This window comes from Pelobates fuscus, chromosome 2 (assembly GCF_036172605.1).
Source record: "Pelobates fuscus isolate aPelFus1 chromosome 2, aPelFus1.pri, whole genome shotgun sequence".
Classification (NCBI taxonomy): Eukaryota; Metazoa; Chordata; class Amphibia; order Anura; family Pelobatidae; genus Pelobates; species Pelobates fuscus.
In genome coordinates, this window is record NC_086318.1 from 443,495,423 (window position 1) to 443,522,806 (window position 27,384).

At 45.4% G+C, this 27,384-nt stretch overlaps 1 protein-coding gene across 1 annotated transcript in view; it reads left to right on the plus strand.

The window, feature by feature from the left end:
• Nucleotides 1–27,114, plus strand: part of LOC134586051 (epoxide hydrolase 1-like) — a 40,062-nt gene extending 12,948 nt beyond the window's left edge. The window contains exons 2-9 of the mRNA XM_063441560.1: nucleotides 6,147–6,360; nucleotides 8,703–8,883; nucleotides 9,015–9,242; nucleotides 16,432–16,561; nucleotides 17,160–17,374; nucleotides 25,634–25,742; nucleotides 26,017–26,142; nucleotides 26,743–27,114. Of these exons, the coding sequence (XP_063297630.1) occupies nucleotides 6,147–6,360; nucleotides 8,703–8,883; nucleotides 9,015–9,242; nucleotides 16,432–16,561; nucleotides 17,160–17,374; nucleotides 25,634–25,742; nucleotides 26,017–26,142; nucleotides 26,743–26,950 (1,411 nt within the window). The 3' untranslated portion in view covers nucleotides 26,951–27,114. The remainder of the gene's footprint in view (nucleotides 1–6,146; nucleotides 6,361–8,702; nucleotides 8,884–9,014; nucleotides 9,243–16,431; nucleotides 16,562–17,159; nucleotides 17,375–25,633; nucleotides 25,743–26,016; nucleotides 26,143–26,742) is intronic.
• The last annotated feature ends 270 nt before the right edge of the window (nucleotides 27,115–27,384 follow it).

The window sequence follows — 27,384 nt, forward strand, 5'->3', positions numbered from 1 at the left end:
CTGTTCTATAATAATAATAATACATCCGATGTTAAATAATAATACGTCCACTGTTATATAATAATAATACGTCCGCTGTTAATAATAATAATAATAATACGCCCACTGTTCTATAATAATAATAATAATACGTCCACTGTTAATAATAATAATAATAATAATACGCCCACTGTTCTACAATAAAAATAATAATAATACGTCCGCTGTTAAATAAATATAATAATACGACCACTGTTCTATAATAATAATACGTTCGCTGTTCTATAATAATAATACGTTCGCTGTGCTATAATAATAATACGTCCACTGTTATACAATAATAATACGTCCACTGTTATATAATAATAATAATACGTCCACTGTTATATAATAATAATAATACGTCCACTGTTAAATAATAATAATAATAACAATAATAATACCTCCACTGTTATACAATAATAATACGTCCACTGTTATATAATAATAATACGTCCGCTGTTAAATAATAATAATACGTCCGCTGTTATATAATAATAATACGTCCGCTGTTATATAATAATGCGTCCACTGTTATATAATAATAATACGTCCGCTGTTAAATAATAATAATAATACGTCCGCTGTTATATAATAATAATACGTCCGCTGTTATATAATAATAATGCGTCCACTGTTATATAATAATAATACGTCCGCTGCTAATAATAATAATAATACGTCCGCTGTTAATAATAATAATAATAATAATAATAATACGTCCGCTGTTAATAATAATAATAATACGTCCACTGTTATATAATAATAATAATACGTCCACTGTTATATAATAATAATAATACGTCCGCTGTTATATAATAATAATAATAATAATAATAATACGTCCGCTGGTATATAATAATAATAATACGTCCGCTGGTATATAATACGTCCGCTGGTATATAATAATAATAATAATAATAATAATAATACGTCCACTTTTTTTTTTTTTTTTATTTCTTTATTTTTGATGTGCAGGCGGTTACAGGGTATAGACGTACGCCACAACAGCACGTTTCAAGAGTTACAATAGTTAGGCTGTGGCATGAAAATTCGCAATTTTTTTTTTTCAAGCTTGTGTAAACACGATACTATGCACATTTTTATTATGTCAGAAATGACAGTCGATTAGGAGTCGTATAAACGTGTTGCTTTCAGGTAGAGTGGGTCAGTGGCTTAAGTCAGTCACCCCAGGCCAGCAGTAGCAGGAGCCCCTGCGTGTATATAAGATCGAGCAGTCTGGTAGTTTGCTGTGACATGTGTCTGTACAGTGCCTCATGTAGTTGTTTAATGTGAGCTGTGCCCTCCAGTCTGTGTGTGTTTGCGCGGACATGTCTGCTGCTTGAGTGTATGGTAGTGGTTGTCGGTGGTGTGAGGAGCGTTATAGAAAGTGGTAGGGAAAGTCCCAGTGAAAATAAGAGCAATAAAAACAACAATAATAACAGCCCCCAAACATCCAGTGACACATGCACAATGAGGAACTCACGAACACTGTAGTTGATAAGGCATATCTAGTTTCTCTGAGCGTCTCTGAACTGGCCCAAGGCAGTTGGTGTCAGTGTATACGGCCTTGCGGCCTCGGCTGGACCTGAGAGAGTCCTGCTCTGTTGTCTAAGTAGTCGGGAGTAAGGGTCCTTCAGATCAGGCATCAGGATATGTTTTGTCCGTTTGTTCCTCCAGGTAGCCGCCCTGCTGTGGTAGGCTTGCTGCTTAAGGTCATCCGTCGGTTGGTGTTCGCCATGTTGTATTATTTGCGGGGGTCTGCCGTTTTCCGGGCTGTTCTGTTGCAGGCTGTATTGTGGGCGAGCATTGGTTCGGTCCGCTACTGAAGGTGTCTCGCTGGGTAGAAGGTGCGGTCGCTCTGGGTGGGAATAGTCGTTGTTAGACGTTCTGCCCCATCTCTCGCCCCTTCGAGCCGCCTGTGTCTCGTGATGGTGGCTTGAGTGGGTGTGAGGATTGCCACGGGCTTTGTAGCTTCCCCATGTGGCGGGACTGGACACCAGGAGCCGTCTTGCTGTCAATAGACGCTAGGAGGGAGGTATGCTCCGTGCCGTCCACGCACATGGCGCCCGCCATTTTGGATGCAGTGGTTAGGCTCCTCGGCCTTGTTAGTAGAGTCGCGGTCACGTCTGCAGGGTGAGGACCGGGATCACCCCCCCGGTCACGGCCTAAGATAGACTGTACTGTTTAAATTCATCTAATAACCTGCACCATACAATACTACAAACACTAGCATTACCAAATCATACACATTAATCTTGTCACACATTACAAATTATACACCCCCCAAAACCTTGTTACCAGGGCATACCACATAACATGACCAGTCAGGTCACTACGGGTCATAACATTTTCCTCCTCCATATATACTGATAGAAACTCACCACAGCATAGCTAGTCTACATTGGTATCATAGGATCCAACTCTCACACCATCATATCTTGTTTCTATCCCTTTAGGTTTTCCAGGTTTCTATACCTGTCGCTTCTCAAAAACTCATACATACTACCAGGTACGTTAAGCCTGCTCACTCCGTATATCACATATGGTTCCATCTCTACATAGGACATAGAGTACTGGCAAATTTTAGGGGTTATAGGCCCAAATAGGTATCTCCCCTCTGGGCATTCTGCCTATCGTTTAGAGGTCTGCGAGGCCAACACCCCGCCTCAACGTTACGGAGGTAATGCCCCCCGGGCCACACGTGAGTTAGCCGCCTCGCAAATTATAGAGAGGGCGCCACCTGTCACTCCCTTTCCCTGTTTTTCTTTTATTGTCACCGAGAGGCCTACGAACTCCTGCCACTACGTCGGGTGGCCTCAATATCCCCTCGCGCCAACGCATAGACAGAGCCTCTCATAGCCACTTGGCAACTAGCAGGGCCTCACCTGTCACCAAAGAACAAGATAACTTTTTCGCCTTATCCGGCATAATTAGCCTGCCAGTACATTCCCTGGGGTTTTCCACGCTAACCATATATTTTGTCATCTAGTATGTCTCAAGAAGGGCTAGAGGAATTCTCCACCCCAAGCACTCCGTCTAGAGCAAACACCCCATCACAGGAAGAAGATACGGCTAGTCCAGCATCGTTCAGGTCATGGACTATCCCTCGCACAACTCAAGAAAATAATCAAAAAGTATTGGCCAATTTTAAAAAATGATCCTGTTCTTTATTCTTTACTTCCCGACACACCTACGATCACTTATAGAGGCGCACAAAATCTGAGCAGTAGTCTAGTACATAACCATCTACTATTACAAAATACTACTGCGAACACATCCTTTTTTAATGAGGCAAATGGTTTTTATGGGTGCGGCTCCTGTGGAGCTTGTAAGAATACCCAGAGTTCAAGACAAACAATAAAAGAATTTGTTCACCCCAGAGATATTAGAAAAAAGTTTCAAATTAAACAACTAATTACCTGTCACTCCACACGAGTCATATATAAAATCACCTGCCCATGCAAACTAACTTATATAGGAAGAACTATTAGAACATTGAACACACGAATCCAAGAGCACATAAGGAACATAAAGCACGGGTTTGAAAAACATAGTGTCTCTATGCATTTTAAAGATAAACATAACTGTGACCCCCGCTGTATGGAATTTATGGGTATTCAAAGAGTCTCTACAAATTGGAGGGGGAGGGGGGTCATCTAATCAAGACCATAGGACAAACAGAGATGAAATGGATTTTTAATTTGGATACAATGCAACCTCATGGACTGAATGATGACTTTGAAATTTGTCATTTTTTATAGCATGTTTATATTTACATTTTTTAGCTATATTTTAATGTTTTTTAATAACCCTCTTTTTTACAAAATTTTATGGATATTTATTTTTACATGTGCGAAGTCATCATTCTAGCCATACACATTCCACCCCTCTATTTACTATGTAATAATGTCAATGTACATTATTTATTTATATATTTGCAACATACATACAAGATGTCATTTTTTATTATACTCTTTATGATGGATAATACATAAATCTTTTTCCATCTTTTCCACTTTTTCATTACATACATGTTCTTTGAGAACTTATAAGATTTAGGGATACTCTCTGATATTGGACTAACATCGGACTATATATGGACACTGATTTCCAACACATTGCCCCTAAGAAAAATGGCGGATTTCCATCGTGCTCCCAGCCAGGATCTGTGGTGCAGGATAGTGAGGCAGCGGCCGTCTGCCCCGCTCACCGCGAGAGAAGGCCCAGGTTCGGGCAACGAGATTTTCTCTCCCAGTGGACTGCAGCTCAATTAGCCAGCCTCTCCCCGGGTCCAACAGTCCTCTGGTTCTGGGCATCCGCGCTGCCGGTCCGATTTCGGCTTGAAATGCTCGTTTTTGTCGGGTTCTCAGTAGCGTTTTGCTGGAGCCGCTCTGACCTGCGGCTGTCCAGCTCGGCGGTCCGGCCCCGCCCCCTAATACGTCCACTTTTAAATAATAATCCGTCCGCTGTTATATAATAATAATCCGTCCGCTGGTATATAATAATAATAATCCGTCCGCTGTTATATAATAATAATAATAATAATACGTCCGCTGGTATATAATAATAATAATCTGTCCGCTGTTATATAATAATAATAATCTGTCCGCTGTTATATAATAATAATAATACGTCCGCTGGTATATAATAATAATAATCCGTCCGCTGGCATATAATAATAATAATACGTCCGCTGGTATATAATAATAATAATACGTCCGCTGGTATATAATAATAATAATCTGTCCGCTGTTATATAATAATAATAATCCGTCCACTGTTATATAATAATAATAATCCGTCCGCTGGCATATAATAATAATAATAATACGTCCGCTGGTATATAATAATAATAATACGTCCGCTGTTATATAGTAATAATAATAATACGTCCGCTGGTATATAATAATAATATGCTCGCTCGGCGTGACTGTAAGAATTAATACGCTTGTCTTGTATAAAAGATATGATTTCGAACTAGAAACATTGATTAAAATGCAGCAGGCAGGGTGGCACTGCTTTTAATGCACCTGCACAGTTATTAAATTACAAAGAATGAATCCATCTAAGCTATCCGTTTCTCTGCAGTTTACACAGGTTTTAAAAGAAACCGGTTTTAGAAAATTCTGCTGTCTTGTAATGCAGAGTTCCTGGCTGTGTTAGATCAGATGAACCCTGATAACCTAACTTGTGTCTCTGTCACCCTAACTGGTGGTTTTGGGATAGCTATGCTGCAGTTTTAATCCCACGGTGGTCTAGGGATTACCGTGCTGCAATGGAGGTCCTGGCATCACCTTGCAGCAGTGGTGGTCCTGAGATAGTCATGCAGTCCGGGGCTCGCCGTGCAGCAGTGGTCGTCCCATGGTGGGCCTGGGATCGCCGTGCAGCAGTGGTGGTTCCATCGTGGTCACGGGATCACTATGCAACAGTGGTCCCATGGTGGTCCTGAGATTGCTATGCAGCATTGGTGATTTCATGGTGGTCCCGGTATCGCTGTGCAGCAGTGGTCATCCCATGATGTTCCCGGGATCTACGTACAGCAGTGGTGGTCCTGGGATTGCCATGCTCTGAGTCTTTCCTACTCCATAGTAGTCCTACTTCACTTTTGCCTCTGTAGCATTATAGGCGAGAATCTATCTTTAAATTTGAAAGGCACACTAATTTATTTTCAGGGAAGAATGTGACTACCATAGACATTGCCCTGTGAGTGGGGGCTGTGCACAGAATTGAAATCAGATAGTCTGGAATGAGTCACGTGTTTCCGGGGTGCAACTTGAACGTAACATACAAGTGCAAATAACTCTGGATGTGCAGTGATTCAAGCTGTAACACTGCACATACTGACTCCTACCACCATGACCACTTCAAAATGCAGAAGTAGTCAATGTGGTTGAAGTGACCATTTAAGACTCTACATGACACTCCTAAAGGCTGAGTTGGGATTTGACAAAATGCGATAAAGGGCTTCTGACACATTCTGCCTGCGGCATCTCTCCGTTTCTCCTCTGTCCTCTTACAGGATGTACAATATCCCCCCCTCCTCTGCGTTTCCTCCCCAGTGGCAGTGCCATTTTGATGTATAAATGTAGTGAATATTCTGTAAAATGTTCTCTTTTTACATGTAGGTCAGCCTTCAATGACCACTGGCCACACAGTGTCCTTGTTCCTGTAGCTGTTGGGTTAGGAGGTATAATGGTTGGAAGGATGATTTGTGGACGCAAACCTAAAACCATTGAAATGGGTGATGGATGGTGGGGATCTGGTCACAAATCTTATGCACAAAGTGAGGACACCAGTATGCGCCCATTCACTATAGAGGAATCTGAAGACGTCATTAAGGTAATGTGTTAATTTTCACCCTGACCTTCCACCAATGCACCAGAGAGGTTACCATGGACCTTTAAAGGAAGTCTTTGCACTTTGTTATATTTCTAGATTGGGTATAGCAATGCGTCTTTTTTACAAGGACAAGCCTTTAGCAACTAATCCTTAAAAACACGTAGCAAGAGGCCTTTACATATAAACATACATTGCACTGAAGAACAGCTGGATATAGTTACAGGAAGCACTTCCTCATAGGTGACACTATCTTCAGTGTGGCATCCATCTTCATCTCTTGATGCTTCCTGCACAAAGAAATGCATCAATGCCATATACTCGCACATCCACCACCACCACCACATTGAGAATGAAGTTAGTTGGATTCACAGCAACACATTGAGGATGAAGTTAGTTGGATTCACAGCAACACATTGAGGATGAAGTTAGTTGGATTCACAGCAACACATTGAGGATGAAGTTAGTTGGATTCACAGCAACACATTGAGGATGAAGTTAGTTGGATTCACACCAACACATTGAGGATGAAGTTAGTTGGATTCACACCAACACATTGAGGATGAAGTTAGTTGGATTCACACCAACACATTGAGGATGAAGTTAGTTGTATCCGCCACTACCAAGGTCTCATCCTCCCGGAGTGTTATAGTTTAGTATCTTGTTTACCACTATAGAGAATCATTACCAGTATAAATATACACTGATAAGTGAGTTTTATAATTATTGAGGTTTACAGTACAAATAAAGTCGAATGATCAATAAAGACGACAAACTTACAGACGATCCCAGTGAAGAGAAACAAAGAAAACACAACGGTAAAAAACAATCCATTTCATGGAAAAAGCAAAACATCTGTTAACCAATACTCACATATTAAACTGATGGGAAAAAAACAAACCTCTATAGACATAATACATCATAATAAATAGTATAAACAATGTCAACTAAGAGAAAATGTGAATACAGCAAACACCCCCAATGAAACCAAGGGAAGGGAGGGGAAATATTTACCTCCTGTCTTTAATAAAACTCAGATTATCAGACATCAAGGATAGTGTGATCTACAATGTTAAGGCAGTACAGGAAGCTCATATTTTGCATTTTTAAAGCTAAGAACCAAAAATAAAAGGTGTGGAAAGTAGATTCCTGTGTTCAGTATGCTGAACAGAGAATATCACCTAACTTGGCGCCGCCGAAAAATAACTAGATGGCGCAGCCCTCTGAACCGAATGAGCCCCGAATGACAGGGAATTACCCACAAGAAAGTATAGCTACCGAATCCACCCGGCAAGAGTAGCCAAAGAAACCGAATGATGTGGGGGAGCATAGGAAATGAGAGCTGAAATAGTTCTCAATGACACCAAATAGTTTAAAAAGCAAGCAGCAATATGCACAAATGGCTCATCACAGAAAAAACAGATAGAAGATAGCTTCCTGAGAATAGAGAAGGAGACACCTTCTGGAGAAGACGCATTCTACACACGTACATTCAACACCATTTGAAAAGATACAAAGTACAAAAGCATGGCTACTGGAATGCTGAGAAGGAATAACCGGGTCGAGGAAGATACCGCAGATCGTCAAAAGACGTAAGTGGAAGGAGAGCAGATAAGGGCCACTGAAAGCAGCGTAAAACTGAGGCAGAAACTGAGAAGGGCTCCCCTGAAAGTAAAAGACCCCAACGAAACCTAAATGGGAGAACAAAAGGGAGAACAGGTCTCGAAAACCTAAACACCCCCAAACTACACACAGAACCCAGAGGAAAAATCCCCACACACTATATATAAACCCACAGTGACATAAACCATAAATGTATATAGTTAGGTAAAATATATGGAGCGACAATATGAATACTCTGACCTGGAGGATGAGCAGCAGAGAAAGAGGAGGGCTATTATTGGATACAAGACCCTTACTTTTTGTTCATTAGTTAATTTTCTTTTTGCTGAGTAAAGAAAGTTTCTGTAAAATATTTACCTCCTGTCATGCATAAAAATTGCACTTTTTAGTTTTTTTTGTACATAAAAATGTAATTGCATTGAGATCCCTTATAGCAATTTAATATAACTATATAGCACATTAATATTAGTTCATTTTTATATCATAAAGGTATAACCGCAAAGCTGGTGAATACTTGCCCACGGTGACTATATCTTTGTTTATAAAGCATTTCATAAAATAGGTGTTTATTCTTCACTGTGTACCATGTGAACTATCTGACCAAAAATATTATTGAAATCAAGAATTACGGTCATAACACAATAAAATACTGAAAAGCCTGAACTGATGAATTATTGTACTGTAACTGCTGAGACTTCAGTTTGATATAAAATGTTTTTTAGGACCTCTACGAACGTCTAGATCAAACCCGCTTCTTTGAACCCCTGGAAAATTCACAATTTCATTATGGCTTAAATTCTACTCACCTTCAGAAAATTGTCACCTACTGGAGGAATGACTTTGACTGGTCAAAGCAGGTGAAGAACCTCAATAGATATCCCCATTACAAGACTACTGTTGAAGGTAAGTCCTCTGTATCATCCAGTGAAGTGCAACATGAGTAGATCTTCTATGTTACCATGTCATATTTATATGTTTAGACATTAATCTAATGTGTTTGTTACAGAATATTAATCTCCACTATACTTTTATAGGGCTAGAAGTGCACTTTATGCATGTCAAGCCTCCTAATCTTGCCCCAGGACAGAAGGCTCTGCCGCTCCTTATGGTCCATGGTTGGCCTGGGTCGATTTATGAGTTTTACCGCATCCTCCCACTGCTGACCGAGCCAGCAAAGCATGGTCTGAACCCAGACCCTGTGTTTGAGGTCATCTGTCCATCAATCCCTGGATATGGCTTCTCCGAGGCATCGCACAAGGAAGGTGAGGTGGAGAATAAAAAAAAGGGATGATACGGAGAGATAGTAAGTCATGGCACACTCCATGGGTATAGTTTTTAAGTTAAAGTTTATTAGTGCAAAGCAAGTTTGCCTGTTGGGAGACTGAGAGAACATAACTGACTGACTTGTTGGTCAGATGCTGATACGCAAAGTGCAAGCAGCATGTCTCCAGTGATTGTACAGGGATAATTTCCAGGATATCTGCCCCACAAAGAAAGGTTAGCATTGTTTATTGTATTATTACAAGTGTAATATAGGCTGCAATAATTAAAAAAAAAACACCTTACACATTTTATACTGGCATTATTCACTACCTAATGTAGGCTATAGCATGTAAGGACATTCTAATGACTTGTGATTCAGGGAGAAAAATTCTCCACCCATGGGTGCAAGGGAGAGATAACATGATTGGATTTGTGTTTTGCTGTTGGTTTTTGCATGAAGGGTGTTTTTTTTTTTTTTTTTTTTTTTAATGCAGGATGAGTAGATCTGCAAAGTGTTAAAGGGACACTATAGTCACCAGAACAACTACAGCTTATTGAATTTGTTCTGGTGAGTAGAATCATGACCGGTGTATAGTCGCCATATGGGCTGTTGGAACCTTGGACAAAAACCCCCCACATACCTAACCCAATAACACACTGACACTCTGGTATATGGGAAAATTTGTCCACAGCTTTATTAAATAATTATATAATATATAACGATAATGTTGCTTTAATAATAAATTAACATATAAACATGGGTCATTGCCCCCACCTTCCGCCCCTCTCATCCGTATCCTTCTTTTTAATAAAGGGCAATGACCCCCAACATAACAAATACAAATATATAACGAAATTTTCCAACCTCGCCAACTTGAACCGAACAAGTGCCAACCATAAGTAACCATGGCAGGGGTATACCCGGATACCCCTGCCCCACCAGGTTCTGAGCCACCTCCAGAACTCGAAACCACCATTGACCATAATTCCAAATTCTCCATGTTCCTCACGTTCCTCATAGGGAGCCTATGTCCTCTCTCTCAGCTCCCTATCCCGCCACAAGCTCAGACCTTGACCCCTTAAGCTGTCTGAGCTCCGCCACCCCGGAGAAGGAACGCCCTCTGCATCCCCTCCTGCAGACCCAAGTTTAGCAGGTCGTAACCCACTGCCGAAAGGTGTACACCGTCCGAGCGGTAATACCCAGCCAACCCCTCCTCCAGCTCCTGGTGCCTTACCACCACACACCCCAGTTTTCTAACAAAGCTCGCCATCAGGCTGTTCACCTTACCCCTGCATCTGTCAATGGCTACTGGGTCCCGTGCGTACCGCCACCGCTGCCTCGGAACAATCTCTGACCATACCAGCATCACCCCGGGAAGCAGATCCACCAACCTATTAAGATCCTGCTTCAACCTCCGTTGCGGGGTGAGGCCCAGGTCATTACCGCCTGCATGTAAAACTAGCATGTCCGGCCGCGCCCCTCCTGCGACCATCCGGAATATTGCCCCGCAGAAACCCCGATACCCCCACTGCGGGGAATATTGCCCCGCAGAAACCCCGATATTGCCCCCAGCAGAAACCCCGATACCCCCACCAGCGCACCATAAGCTGGCCTTCCGAAAAGCCCAGCTGCTGGCCTTGAGCTCGAGCTGCAGCCCTCCTTCCAGCCGAGAAAACGAAGGAATGACCCACGATCCAAGCGACCCGGCCTGGGGAAGAAAGGAAAACACAGGATAAAACCACCCGTACCCCCAAGGCCGCCCCAAGGCCCCTTAGTGATCCCAAACGTACATATGAGCGGAACCTAACAGATTCCCATCTCCCAATCCACTTGACTACCTCATCCCCCAAACCCAGACGCGTGGCCTCCGTGGCCGCCCCAATACGAAAGGAATGGGTACCGTATGTGCCGGCATCCAGTCCCATCCGACCCAGACCCAGACTGAAAACTTTCTGAAATTGGAAGCGAGAAAGCGACGAGCCATCCACGTGAACCAACAGGGACCCGCCAACCGCGGGTCTCCGATCCAAATACTCCGACACCGCAGCTACTGGGCACAGTGCCGAGCCCGGCAAAGCCCCCAGCGTAACGTCCCGGCCCTTACCTTCCACGTCCGTCTTGGACCTAGCCAAGTGTACCACCAGCTTCCCACCCAGTATACGTACCCCCGACACCTGTAGGCCCCCCGTGGCCGCCCGGGTGTTGCTCACCAACTCCCCGACGCGGAACGCCCCAAAGAAAGCCAAAAGAAATGCCACACGGAATAGCGACACCTCGAATTCATTGAAACAAATGTCGGGCAGCACCTGAACAAGCCCCTCCAGCACATGCACCGACACTGGGCGCCTAGCATCGGGGACCCTCCGAGCCCTCCGATACCCCTTGAGCGCTTGCCTTACAATGAACGCCTTGGTAAGGTCCGCGCCCCCATGGAGCTTGAACCAAAACGCCATTGCTGCCATGTTCCTGTCAATCACCGCCGGGGAGGCGCCCCCCCGCCAGTAATTGAAAGGTGAACCACAAGAAGGCATCCAGAGGCGGCTCCCCTCGCACCCCTCGGCCCAGCCCGCCCCAGGAACGTTCCCATGAACTCCAGACCTTACTGTAGGCGGCCCATGTGGCCGGCGCCAGCGAAGCCTTCACGAGTCTGCCAAGCAGGACGCTCCTAGCTGCCACATCTCGACCGGGCACGGTTGACCCACGTCCTGAGCCTCCGGAGCCATCATCCGAAACCGGGACCACTGAAAACGAGACAGAGCGTCAGCTACCTCGTTCAAGTACCCTGGCACATGGCGCGTGCGAAAGACCACATTCAGGGACATGCACAACAAAACAAAGCGACGCAGCAGTGTTACCACCGGCTTAGATGCCGCAGACTGATTATTAACTGCGTGCACCATGGACATGTTGTCCGAGAAGAAAACTACCTTCCGGTCCCTCAACCGGTCCCCCCACAGAGCCAACCACCACCAGCGGGAACAGCTCCAGAAAAGCCAGGTTACGTATGAGGGGGCTCTGTCCCCACGCCTCCGGCCACTTCTCCGCACACCAGCTCCCGCTGAAGTAGGCCCCAAAACCCACGCTACCCGATGCGTCGGTATACAGCTCCAGCTCGGTTGTCGACACGCCCCCCTGCCGAAAGAACACCGTCCCGTTAAAGTCCCGCAGGAAGGTATCCCACACCCCCAAGTCTGCCCGCATGGACGAAGATACCCGTACAAAATGGTGAGGGGAACGAATAGCCGTCGGTAGCCGCCGACAAGCTGTGGCTAAACACCCTACCCATGGGTATCACCCTACAGGCGAAATTGAGCATGCCAACCAGCGACTGCAGGCGGCGCAGGGTCACTTTCCGTGCCCGGCGCACCTCGGCCACCACGCCGCGCAACCCTTCAAGTTTCGCCAGTGGTAGCCGACATTCCCCCCGCACTGAATCGATCTCCAGACCCAAGAAACTAAGGCACTCGGTCGGGCCCTCCGTTTTATCCGCCGCCAGTGGCACCCCAAAGCAGCCCGCCACCCATTGAATAGTCCCCAACAAGTGCTGGCACGCGGGAGAGCCGGCCGGCCCCACACACAGGAAATCATCCAGATAGTGCACCACTGCTCTATCTCCCGCTTCCACCCGCACCACCCATTCGAGAAATGAACTAAACTTCTCAAAGTAAGAGCACGAAATGGAACACCCCATGGGGAGGCACAAATCCACAAAGTAGCCCCCTTCGAATAAGCACCCTAACAGGTGGTGACACGCCGGGTGTACCGAGAGCAATCTAAAAGCGGCCTCGATATCCACCTTGGCCATCAACGCACCACGCCCGGCCCTCCTCACCAGCTCGACCGCCTGGTCAAATGATGCATAAGAGACCGAGCATAGGTCCCTATCAATGTCGTCGTTCACCGACTCCCCTTTAGGATAGGAAAGATGGTGAATGAGCCAAAACTTCCCTGTTTCTTTCTTTGGGACCACCCCGAGGGGAGAAACCCTAAGGCCCTCCAGCGGCGGGGCCGAGAAAGGCCCCGCCATCCTACCCAACCGCACCTCCTTGTCTAGCTTCTCCCGAACCACCTCCGGAAACTCCGCCACCGACTTGAGATTACGAGGGCACGCCGTGCCGCCCCTTTCCCTAAAAGGAATGACAAACCCTTGCCCAAACCCCGCCCGAAGCAGCTCCGCGTCTGCCCTGTTACCGTAGAGGCTTAGCCAGGGCTCCATCACATCTAGTTTCACCGGGGTTAGTCCCCGGGGTAGCAGGAGACCCCCCACCGCCAGCCGCGGCAGAGGCTCCCGCCCCCCCAGACTTTCCTTTCTTAAAACATCGTTGGAGCCCATGAGCCCCACCGCAGCCCGAGCACTCGTGCTTGAAGCGGCAGGCTGTGCCCCACTTGCACTGACCCTCATTAAAGAGCCAGCATAAGCCTTTCTGCGAGGCGGCCGACGAGGAGGACTGACCCTTACCGCCAGCCGCATGCTGACAGGGCTGCGCCTTCTGCGCCATCATGAGCTTCATCCAGAGAGGCAGGTCCATTTGGTCCCACCTCATGCCGGGATTCGCCGCCAGCCGCTGCCGGAACTGCTCATCATACCACCACTATGCCAGTCCGCCATAGGTGCGGTATGCCTCCCATATGCCGTCCAAATAGCAAAACAGGGACGAGCAGGAGCCCGGCGACTTCTCCCCGATTACGCTGGCCAGGATACAGAATGCCCTTAACCAGTTACCAAAAGACTTCGGTATCTTGCGATACCTCCGCCGTTTTTCCTCCTCCTCCTTCTTCTCGTCCTTCTTATCCTCCTCCTTGAGGTCAAGAAAGTCCTCTAAGGGAAGAAGAGAGATCTCGCAAAATTCCCCTTTCCAGATTTTATCTTTCACCTCCTGCTTGAGGTGCACCCCCAGCGGGCCCGCGAAGGACACATACGCATGCTGCCTCGCCGCTTCCGACACCCCACCCGTCAACTCCGCCCGTTCGCTTCCCGCCTCGCCCACGCTGGAAGCCGACACGGCTTCCCCGCCCGCAATCGCCGCCGGGGTCCCTAGACCGGACCCCGCCTCCCCCCCCCTTGTGCCCACACCTGCCCTACGCTACCCTGTGTACCACCCCCCGCTCCCAGTGAGTGGAGTAGTGATTGCAGTGTTTGCACTAGTGCACTGGACTGTAGCGATTCAGTAGACTCACCGGCCAAGCCCCTTGAGCCGAGGATACCCGGGGCTGCGCTGTCCGTCACTGCCCGCCCAGGATGAGCGACATCCGCCGATGTCCCGCCAACCAGGGAGCCCACCCGGTGCCTGGAAAACTCTAATGAAGAGCGACTCCGTGACCTGGAAAGAGGAGAAGAAGTCCTGGGCAAGGCGTACAGTTCCCCCACCACCTTCCCGTCCCGAACCGGGGAGCGCCTGCTAACCGCCAAAGCCTCCCGCCGGGTGTCATCCCGCCGTCGCGCCCCAAAGGCCCGGAGAGCCCTGCCACGTGGACTACGACTCCTACCGTCACCCCTAGATGCCAACCCCCGTCGATGCAACCTGGGAGACCCGGACCCCGCCAAACTCCCTGACGTTGAGCGCCTGCGCTGGGGCCTCCGTCTGCGCGTCCTGGGGGCCCTAACTGGCGAGGGGCTAGCACTACCAGACTCTGAACTAGGCCCGCCCCCCCGTTTCCTGCCCCGCGCCCCAACCCCGCTTCAGCTCGACCTACCCCAGCTCCTATGGAACCCAGACCAGAGACACCTCCCCCGGGGCCCTCTACGGACGCGGACAGTGGCACCCCGCTCCCCGAGACAGCTATCCCCGACCGACCGGGCCTCGGAGCCTTCCCTTTCCCCTTACCCTCTACCCTCTACCCTCTTTCCCCTTACCCTCTACCCTAACATCTGCCGGACCCGCGGACCCCACCCTCCGCCCCCCTTGCGAACTACCGAGGGACCCCCCACCCTCCCCCACTGAAGCCTGCCTAGTCTGCACTCCGTGAGACCCCTGCGCAGCATCCCGCACCCCTCCCAGGGGCCCTCCGCCCGACCCCTGCTCCCCATGGGCCGCTCGCCTACCCCCCCTTCCGTCCACCCGCTCCCTTGAATCAGGCCGCTCTCCCCGTCTGCCCACCACGCCAAGGGGACCCCCGGAAGGGCCACCTGCACTTGCCTGCTGTACGTTGGGCCCGTCGTGGACCGTCCCGGTCCGCGTGCTGCTGTCCACCGCCATGACCGATGGGGGCGCCCTCCTGGGCCGTGACCCCGCCCCGCCAGGCCCCGCACCAGGCCGTCCCGCCGCCATCTTGGGTCCTGCTCCGCGCACGGTCCCATCCACTGCACCCATTCCGCTCCCTGTTGCCGCGCCGCTGTCCGGATCCCCTCCAGAAGCTTCTCCACAACATCCATGGCCCTGCAGAGGAGACAAAGAGAAAAGCCCTACCCAGCAAGTTTCGAGAGCACCGGGATGCACCCAAACTAAACCGGGTAGGAAATTAAAAGTGAACATCACAAAATGGCTCCTCCCTTAAATAGCCAAACCCACATATCCCATAACCCACCTGTCCTGTCTGTTCCTCCTGGGCCCGCCTCCTAACCCCTGTCAAGGCCCTGTTCCGCTTAAGCTGCGCTTTTGGCTGCATGGGGCTACATTACCTTCAGGCTTTTTGCTGTAAACACTGTTTTTTCAGAGAAAATGCAGTGTTTACATTACAGCCTAGTGATAACTTCACTGGCCACTCCTCAGATGGCTGCTAGAGATCCTTCCTGGGTCATGGCTGCCTAAAATGCATCCAAACATTCAGTATCTCCTCCCTCTGCATGCAGACACTGAACTTTCTTCATAGAGATTCATTGATTCAATTCATCTCTATGAGGAGATGCTGATTGGCCAGGGCTGTGTTTGAATCATGCTGGCTCTGCCCCTGATTTGCCTCTTTGTCAGTCTCAGCCAATCCTATGGGGAAGCATTGTGAGTGGATCAGGCTACCACTTCTGCTGATGTCAGCAGGCAGTGGGCAGGTCTAAAGGAAACAGGGACAAAGCCAGCAGCTGCAGACTTAAATACCAGTAAGATTTTACTATATTTAGGGAGGCAAGAGGGTGTCAGGGTGGCTAGATGGTGGTTTTGATACTATAGGCTCAGGAATACATGTTTGTGTTCCTGACCCTATAGTGCTCCTTTAATATATTGAATTAACTTTACATGTATCTCTTCCAACAGGGTTAAATTCTGTGGCTGCTGCCCGTATATTCTACAAGCTGATGCTCCGATTGGGATTTAAGGAGTTCTATCTGCAAGGGGGTGACTGGGGCAGCCTAATTACAACTAATATTGCTCAGATGAAACCAGAGTAAGTACTTGTTACTTCTCACTTGCGTTCTGTCAGGGACTACCTCCTTCCATGGTCTACATTCCATTGATAAAGTAATAGAGGTCCGGGCACTCTTTGGTTCATGACAGGTACTGTATTAGGAACCACAAGAGCAACGTTTCAACCCCAAAAGGTCTTTGTTTTGGGTTTTGAAACGTTGCTGTTGTGGTTCCTAATAAAGTACCCGTCTTGAAACAAGGAGTGCCCGGACCTCTATTACTTTATTAATTTTTGGAAATCTGGTGTTTGATTCCGGTTCAGCAAGCACCCTGGCTCAGATTTATGGGAATGAGTGCAGTTTCACACACACTACAATACATTGCATTAATGTCATCCAGTGAAAACAAACACTACAAAACCACAAACGCCCCCTAGCAGACACATTGTGTCTTGTACCTTCTTTATCCCATTTTCACTACACCTAAAACCTGTGTGAGCAGGGCTCTAATTATCACTTGTTCCAGTTCTGCCTCATGGAGTTCATTGCTACATGTATACATAATTTACCTAACTTCGGTATATGGAATTACTGATAACACAGGAAAATAGTAACTTTGGGTGAAACCTTGTTTTCCAGGTCTATAAAGGGTCTACATATAAATTGCGTCTTTATGCCAGCAGGAGGCCTGAAACAAATTCTAACTTTGCTTCTTGGGAGATACCTACCTTGGTTGGTGGGTATGACCACGGAAGACGTCAAGCGTATATATCCTTACTTCGAAAAGAATGTGTACGCAAGATTGCGCGAGTCTGGATACTTGCATATCCAAGCTACCAAGCCAGACACTGTGGGTAAGAGATTAGTGGCTGTTTCATTTTGTTTTTCATTGCATTTCGAAATATTGTGAGCAAAACCACATTGTAAAATTCAGGCCAATTATTCAACCTATTAATTGATTAACAGATTGCTATAGTTCAATTTCATTTTGCGTTTCTTTTTTGTTTTTGTTTTTTTAAATCTTTTTAAAGGAGGTGTTTTTGTTTTTTTTGCTTCTCTAGAGAACGTATCTCTTGGCATACAGTTCTGGCCATAGCTACACATGTTCGGCCTGTATCCATGTAGCTATCTAGTCCTATTTTATATATTGTGAGCGTAAAAGTGGCATTGTGGTTGATGGAAGATACATCAGGCCTGATTTGCTAAACTGCGACCTGAGAATTTTCAGTTAAATGCCCCAGGAAAGATGTTAGCGTTTGCAATCTACATTGCTGAGGTTCTGCAAAACATGGTATGGATCCCTGGGGCAGAGTATTTGGAGAGTAGGATGGGCCAATGCTCCAACAGCAATAGTTGCTGTGTAACAAACCACAATTTAGATTTGACTTAAGAGTTAACTAATTGACACTCACCTGTAGCTAGTCAATTAGTAGACAGGCCTTTAAAAGAAGAGGGCAGCCTGCTGCAGGGGAGGGAGAAAAAGACAGCTAGGAGAGTGAATGACAACTGTGTTCATTGCAAAGACATTTCTTTTGTTTGGAAATTGGTAAGTGGGAAAGCCACCCAATTGCAGATAGCAATTTCCTGTCTAGTAAGAGCTCAAGTAAGAGCAAGGGATTTTGTTTGTTTTTTATTTAAAGCACCTGTTTTCTTACTGAATAAAGAAAAAGGAAAATCGAGCTGACTGTGTCCTGGACTTTATATACCCTAGAAGGCGGTGGTTACTGCAAGATCTGTGACAGCCCTACCTGTAAAAGAGGTGGTTTGTTACATATGGTGGAGAATGCGGGCATAACCACGTAAGCCTGAGGGTAGGAGTCAGTTAAAGCTCAACATGGAGGATGTTATCAAGGCTCTGATCCAGTCCACCTCTGTGCAACAGGAGACTAACAGGAGAGCTGCAGAAAACAGTGCAGCCCTGCAGCAACTGGTGCTGGCCCAGGCAGATGGTGCTAAAGTCCTGGCTAAAACACAAATGGAGTGCACTGAGTCCTTGGTGAAACAGCTTGTTGTGACACAAGCGGAGATGTTTAAAGTAGCCCGTGAGGAGCAGCAAAAAGTCACCCAGGGGCTACAACAGGAAATCCAAGCTATCTTTGGAAAATTGAATGGAGACCCTGATGGAGGATACCAGGGTCAGCCAAAGGCGATTCGGGCGAGCCACTATCTTCAGAAAATGACCACATCCGATGATGTAGAGGCGTACCTTCTGGCATTTGAACGCACTGCTGAGAGAGAGGGATGGCCGGCTGGTGAGTGGGCAAGCATATTGGCACCGTTCCTAAGTGGAGAGCCACAGAAAGCATATTATGACCTAGAACCAGCCGAGGCAAGTAACTACAGCAAATTGAAAGCTGAAATCTTGGCACGACTGGGTGTAACCTCTGCAGTACGTGCCCAAAGGTTCCACTCATGGTCATATTCTTCAGACAAAGCCGCACGCTCCCAAATGTTTGACCTCATACACCTTGCACGGAAATGGCTACAACCTGAAATCCATTCAGCTAGCCACATTGTGGAAACCCTAGTTATGGACCGGTTTTTGCGTGATTTACCAGCTGCCCTACGTCGCTGGGTCAGCCAAAGTGACCCCCATACCGCTGACCAACTGATTGCCTTGGTAGAAAGATATGTGGCTGCAGGAGAACTGCTATCTCCTACTTCAAAGGAAAACCCGTGCAATCCTAAGCCCCATGATTCGGCAAGACCTGGTAAGACTGTTCAAGGTTTAAGGGGAGCTGAAGAGCGGCAGCTCTATACACAAAACACCAGGGGGGCATCCAGGTCTAATAGGCCTGGGAGAGGAACTGATTGGTGGACAGATTTCACTGTCAAATGTTTCAGGTGCAAAGAGGCTGGTCATATGGCCAAAGACTGTCCATTGGGGGATGAACCTATGGAATGCAATATGGGCAAAGATGAGGGAGCCCGTTCATGTTTGTTTAACTGTTATGGTACTACTACCAATGACTATGATGATAACCCGCATAAATGCTGTGTAACTGTGAACGGAAAAATGTCTAAAGCATTACTTGATTCAGGCAGTATGGTAACGTTGGTAAACGTTACCATACTGCCTGAATCAATACCTTGGGTAAAACCCGATCATGTACAGAAAATAGGCATTATCTGTGTTCATGGTGATAAAAAAGAATACCCCACTGCAGAAGTAAATATTGGAACCCAGTATGAGGATTTAAAGTACCGAGTGGGTGTTGTACCTAGATTAGCCCATGAGGTAGTGATCGGTAGAGACTTTCCTCATTTTCTAGAATTATGGGCAGCTGTACAAAAGAGGAAACAAAATTTATCAGAAATTAGTCAATCGGCCGAGGATAATGTGTTCCCTTTTTCTGATATTGACTTGGGTTTTGACCACTGTGACGGAAAAATGAGAAAAAGGAGAAAGTACTGCCCTAAACCAGTATTAATAGGAGATAACCCAGCTCAAACTAGTGAGGAGTCTACCAATACTACAGACAAGGATAAGGACCTAATTGATATTGGAATTAGTCCAGGTAATTTTAAAAGTGCTCAGTGGGAAGATCCCACTTTAGTGACAGCTAGAAATGATATTAAAGTTGTGAACGGGGTTGCTAATCAGCCAGGAGAAGCCCTACCGTTCCCCTATTTTGAAGTACAAAACGACCTAATGTACCGTGTAGAAAAAAGGGATTCAGACGTCATTAAGCAGCTGTTGGTTCCTCAGACTTACCAAAATATAGTACTAAAGTTGGCTCACAGCCACGTATTAGGGGGACATTTGGGAGTCGAAAAGACTAGAGAGAGAGTCCTTAGAAGGTTTTACTGGCCTGGAGTGTTTACTGCTATTACAAACTATTGCTCTTCGTGCCCCGAGTGCCAGTACAGGGCTCCTTTCAAGACTTTTCGTAGTCCACTTGTACCCTTACCCATAATTGATGTGCCTTTTGAAAGGATCGCTATGGACTTAGTGGGGCCACTGGTAAGGTCTGCTAGGGGACACCAATATATATTAGTCGTCTTGGACTATGCAACTCGCTACCCTGAGGCCATTCCCTTGCGTAATACCTCTTCAAAGGTAATAGCTAAGGAACTTATGTTGATGTTCAGTAGGGTGGGTATCCCTAAAGAAATCCTGACAGATCAGGGGACCCCGTTCATGTCCAGAGTCACAAAAGAGTTGTGCAGGCTCTTACAGGTTAAACATCTTAAGACCTCAGTATATCACCCACAGACTGATGGTTTAGTAGAGAGGTTCAACAAAACCCTTAAGAGTATGCTACGCAAGGTAATTGATGCAGATGGAAGGAACTGGGATTTTTTATTGCCATATCTACTGTTTTCCATTAGGGAAGTTCCACAGGCCTCCACGGGCTTCTCTCCTTTTGAATTGTTATACGGAAGACATCCCAGGGGAATATTAGATATTGCTAAGGAGACCTGGGAACAGGAGACTACTCCCCACAGGAGTGTAATTGAGCATATAGCTCAAATGCAGGATAGAATGGCCACCATCATGCCTATTGTCAGGGAACACATGCTAGAAGCCCAGCAGGCTCAGAAAAGCAGCTATAACCGAAATGCTAGAGTCAGTGTTCCAACCTGGAGACAGGGTATTGGTTCTGGTCCCTACTGTGGAGAATAAGTTCCTTGCGACTTGGCATGGACCCTATGAAATAATAGAAAAAGTGAGTGATGTCAATTATAAAGTCAGACAACCAGGGAGAAGAAAGCCTGAACAGTTGTATCATATAAATCTGTTAAAGCCATGGAAGGACAGGGAGATCCTGATTGCTTTAAAACCTACAGACCCCCCTATAGCAGAGCCAGAGGTGAACGTATCTGAGACTCTGTCTGTGCATCAAAAGCAAGAGGTCAGAGATTTCATCAGAAGAAATAGGGATGTTTTCTCGGTAGTTCCAGGAAAAACTAAAGTGATCAAACATGATATAATAACCGAACCGGGGAAAAGAGTTAATCTCAAGCCCTATAGAATTCCTGAGGCCCGGAGGGAGGTTATAAACTTAGAAGTTGAGAGCATGTTAAAACTTGGAGTCATTGAAGAATCCCAGAGTAACTGGAGTAGCCCTATTGTATTGGTTCCAAAACCTGATGGCACATGGAGGTTCTGTAATGACTACCGCAAGTTAAATGCCATCTCAAAATTTGATGCCTACCCAATGCCCAGAGTTGATGAGTTAATAGAAAGACTGGGTAAAGCTCGTTATCTAACAACCTTGGACTTAACCAAGGGTTACTGGCAGGTCCCTCTCACCGAAAGAGCCAAAGAAAAGACAGCCTTTTCAACACCCAGTGGCCTATTTCAGTACACTGTATTGCCATTTGGGTTACATGGGGCACCTGCCACATTCCAACGAATGATGGACAGAATTCTTAGACCTCATGTTCGTTATGCTGCAGCATATTTGGACGATGTCGTCATCCACAGTACAGACTGGGAATCCCACCTTCCCAAAGTTCAAGCGGTGCTTGATGCTGTCCGCTCAGCGGGCTTAACTGCCAACCCTTCCAAGTGTACAATTGGTTTAGAGGAAGCAAAGTACTTAGGTTATTCTATTGGGAGGGGTTTGGTTAAACCACAGGAAGCCAAAGTAGAAGCCATACAAAAATGGCCACAGCCCCTTACAAAGAAACAAGTAAAGGCATTTCTGGGTTTGATTGGATATTATAGGCGGTTCATCCCAGATTTTGCTACCATGGCTGCACCTCTAACAGACCTTATTAAAGCCAAATCCCCGGTCATAGTTAAGTGGTGCCCTGAGGCGGAAGAGTCTTTTAAGAGTTTGAAGGAAGCTATCTGTAGCCACCCTGTCTTGGTGACCCCAGATTTTTCCAGGGACTTTATAGTTCAGACAGATGCTTCTGATATTGGCTTGGGGGCTGTTCTTTCACAGGAATACCAGGGTGAAGAACACCCTATATTTTATTTGAGCAGGAAGTTAAACCCGCACGAGAAGAACTACTCTATTGTTGAGAAAGAGTGTCTTGCTATTAAGTGGGCATTAGACTCTCTAAAATACTACCTGCTGGGCAGAAAGTTCCGCTTGATAACGGACCATGCACCTCTGACATGGATGTATCAGAACAAAGAAAATAACTCCAGAGTAACCAGGTGGTTTTTGAGTTTACAATCTTTTAATTTCACTGTGGAACACAGGGCTGGTCTGCGACAGGGTAATGCTGATGGGCTGTCGAGGGTACACTCTCTGATTTCCATGGTCGCTCAAACCAATAGGTATGAGCTGGGGGGGAGGATATGTGAGCGTAAAAGTGGCATTGTGGTTGATGGAAGATACATCAGGCCTGATTTGCTAAACTGCGACCTGAGAATTTTCAGTTAAATGCCCCAGGAAAGATGTTAGCGTTTGCAATCTACATTGCTGAGGTTCTGCAAAACATGGTATGGATCCCTGGGGCAGAGTATTTGGAGAGTAGGATGGGCCAATGCTCCAACAGCAATAGTTGCTGTGTAACAAACCACAATTTAGATTTGACTTAAGAGTTAACTAATTGACACTCACCTGTAGCTAGTCAATTAGTAGACAGGCCTTTAAAAGAAGAGGGCAGCCTGCTGCAGGGGAGGGAGAAAAAGACAGCTAGGAGAGTGAATGACAACTGTGTTCATTGCAAAGACATTTCTTTTGTTTGGAAATTGGTAAGTGGGAAAGCCACCCAATTGCAGATAGCAATTTGCTGTCTAGTAAGAGCTCAAGTAAGAGCAAGGGATTTTGTTTGTTTTTTATTTAAAGCACCTGTTTTCTTACTGAATAAAGAAAAAGGAAAATCGAGCTGACTGTGTCCTGGACTTTATATACCCTAGAAGGCGGTGGTTACTGCAAGATCTGTGACAGCCCTACCTGTAAAAGAGGTGGTTTGTTACAATATGTATAAAAAAATTCCACTGACCTGAAAATTCCACTGACCTTTTTACATCTGGCTAGTAGTATAGGACTTGAAACTTTAAGATATATGTAAGCTCTGGGCAATGTTCTGCTGGGAAGCCTTGGGTCCTGGCATTCCTGTTACTTTGACACATACCACCTATCTAGAGATTGTTGCACAACGTCATTGGTGTTCCCTGATGGCAGTGGTCTCTTTCAGCAGGATAATGCACCGTGCCACACTGCAAGAATTGTTCAGGAATTGTTTGAGGAACATGACAGAGTTCAAGGTGTTGCTTTGGCCTCCAAATTCCCCCAATCTCAATCTGATTGAGCATCTGTGGGATGTGCTGGAAAAACAAATCTGATTCATGGAGGCCCCACCTCACAATTTGCAGGACTTAAAGTATCTGCTGCTAATGTCTATTAGGGACTACCTCCTTCCATGGTCTACATTCCATTAATGTCATCTAGTGAAATCAAACACTAAAAACCACAAACGCCCCCCTAGCAGACACATTGTGTCTCGTACATTCAGATGTCTTGTGGAGATCATGCCCCGATGCATCAAAGCTAATTTTTGGCAGCACCAGGGGGTCTACCTGATATTAGGCAGCTGATTTTAATGTGTGTGTGTGTGTGTGTGTGTGTGTGTGTGTGTGTGTATATATATATATATATATATATGTGTGTATATGTATACCAGAATCCTTTGCGGTTGTAACATCACTGCAGATTTGGTATTTCTGTAGGAAAAGCAAGTCTTATGGCCTGACTGGTGTCCACAGACTTCAGGTGGAAGGGGTTTTCAATCACAATTTTTCCCCACCATAACCTATTTGGATTTTGCTTCCCAAGCACTACCAAGCCTCAATAAGCAAACCATTAACCAACCTCATGCTGATGAGTTGCATTAACAACGAAACAGCTGTCCATGAGTGGTTCACTGGCTTTGTATCTTTTCCTAAATTGTGTTCCAAGCTGTTGTATACAGCAAACACAGATTAAAAGGAATCCATGTTTAAAATGGAATGAGGCAAAAATGTGATTCTTTGCTAAACTAATTTGCATATGCCCACCCAGAATCCTTTGCGGTTGTAACATCACTGCAGATTTGGGATTTCTGTGGGAAAAGCAAGTCTTATGGCTTGACTGGTGTGCAGATTTTTGTTTAACATTGTATTAACTATATATATATAATCTTCACAACACTTGTTGGGTAATTCTGCTTTAAAATAACTGATGGAAAGACAAGGAATTTGACGTACAGCTCTCTTTTGCAAGTGTATAATTGATCCCAAAGTCAACATATAAATGGACTATGTGGGTATAAAGGGTCCTAAACCCTAAATAGTACAAACACGAGAAAGGTTTCCTAAGAGGGTGAAAGAGTGAAGGGCGACCTGCCTTTCCTCTAACACTCCCCCTAGGTAGAACCACAGTAGTGAAAATAACTCATAGGCTATGAATAGAGTAAAAATTTAAAACTTTTGTTTATTGAATTCTATTTAAAAATCTCTTTAAGGACAAAAATTGATGAAATAAGTGAAACACACAGTGTTGGTGGATTTAAAAAGGAAAGGTTCGATGCAGTCTAGACAGTCTCTTGTATATGTATATGTAGCTAACTGTAAGTGGTTACTAATAAACTGATTTATACAGTAAAATACGGTAGTCTCTTGTATATAGAAGTGTAAATATCTGTTATACCTTGGGGGAGTGTTAGAGGAAAGGCAGGTCGCCCTTCACTCTCTCACCCTCTTAGGCAACCTTTCTTGTGTTTGTACAATCATAATTGGTGTAGATTAGGTGTTTTAACCTGAACAGCTTATTTAACCTGTTTTTTTTCTGGAGGTTTTTTAAATGTGATATGTAAAAATTATGGTAAAACCTCTGTATCCCTGACAAGTGCTGGTTACTTGTGTTTTTTTTTATCTGAAGTTGATAAAGCTGTCATCAAGAACGAGAATGGTACACAGGCACATACTGTGCCCAAACCTCTCCTAATGGCTACAACTTGAGTAAATTCTGGCCAAATAGCGCAGAACACCAGCAGTACATTGCTTCCTGGTCTTCTAAAAGCAGAGGTTCTTCACAGGGCACCCAAAATGTAAAATCAGTAGATGTTTCTCCAATGTAGTGTACTTATTGCTTTGAGAGTGAGAGTATGAGTGATATCATCCATGGACCCATCTTCCTATGAAGTATAAATGTCCTCTTATCTCCCAGGCTCTGCTCTGAATGATTCTCCTGCTGGACTAGCTGCCTACATTCTGGAGAAATTCTCCACCTGGACAAACCCGGACTTTCGTCAGCTGGAGGATGGAGGCCTAGAGAGGTCAGATCATCTTAAATTAGCTGTGATAATAATTCATTAACGGTAAATCAGGCTAGGCTATCCGATTTGATTAATAAACAAAGCTCATGGTAATGGTGAAATAAACTGTGTTAAAGTTTAAATTAAAATATTTATATGTTCTCTCACATGATGTCATGCAACATGCACAAAACAAAGATACTTTATGTTTAGGCAAATCAAATAATGTAAGACCCCTTGTTCTTGTTTTAATATAGGATTCTAATATGGATTTGTGATATTTTCCATCCCACAGGCAATATTCCATGGACGATCTTCTCACCAACGTAATGATCTACTGGACAACTGGCTCTATTGCGTCCTCTATGAGATTCTACAAGGAGAATTTTACCAGAGACATGCTGACTTCCCCAGTATACAAGTAAGCAGAAAATTACTGGGGTTATGGAGGCTGAGAGAAGATGGGAACTATGTCTATAAATAATTTACGTGAATCAGAAGGATCTGGTGGTCAATCTTTACATTGCACATGGATTACACTGTCTCTCACATTCGACTTGTGCATATCTTATCCTGATCGCTAACAAACAGCAAGTTATTCCATAGAAGGTTTTTTAAGGGGCTTCACAAACTCCTGCAATAGGTTAAAAATCTCCTATCACCTTCCTAGCACAATAAATACATTAGATCTCAGTTGTATATTTTCTCTTGTTTCTTTTGTGATAGACCTGTTAGCTCCATAGGGCAGTCTTGAAGAGTACTTTAAAAAAATGTCTAGTCTTAACTGATCAGATTCTGCCAACTCTCGGCTGGATGTTCAATTTCGAGCCAAACCAATGCTAGGTCCTGTTGTTCGGTAACCTCCCATCTTCCTATAGATTATCAATCAGAGGTCTTTATGACCCCCATGGCGTTCCAGTTGTGCTGATGGTAATAATGAGTGGGTGATGCCCTCTCTCACCGTGTTATAATAGTAGTGCTATGTACTAAACTGATTTATTTTTTTGTTTCTTTGTTAAAGGACTGGAGTTCATGTTCCCACCGGTATCGCAAATTTCCCGTGTGAACTAATGCATGTTCCCCGTGTTTTGGCAAAGGAGAAATACCGGAACATTGTCACCTACACATACCTGCCCCGCGGAGGGCATTTTGCAGCCATGGAGGAACCCTTGCTGCTGGCTAAGGATGTGCAGGACTTTGTGTCCGCCGTGGAAAAATTAAAGAAATGAAGCAAACTGATAAGCGGTCAAAGAAACTTTGGAATTGAATTATGCTGTTGACCTTGTGGGGAAATTAGATCTTGTTTTATATAAATGTTAGATGCTGAGGCAATAATAGACGTATCTGTAACATGTAAGTTTTATAGTGATAATAAAAACATCATATTTTCACAGCTACTTTCCTGCTTTCTGTCTACACCGCTACTCGTTATTCAAATCTAAAATAAACTATGTGAAAATACAAACCACCCACAGGCTTTTGCTATTTCTATATGAAATTCCTAAGTACCCATAGGTGTCTACTGTCTGGCACCAAAAAAAGATTTGAAACTAATTTTCTGTAAAATGTTGACCTCCCACATGTTAATCAGCTCTCGGCATAGACCTCTATCCCATCAGCATACAGGTCTGTGGTGAGGACTAGATGATGTGGAAAGCAGAAT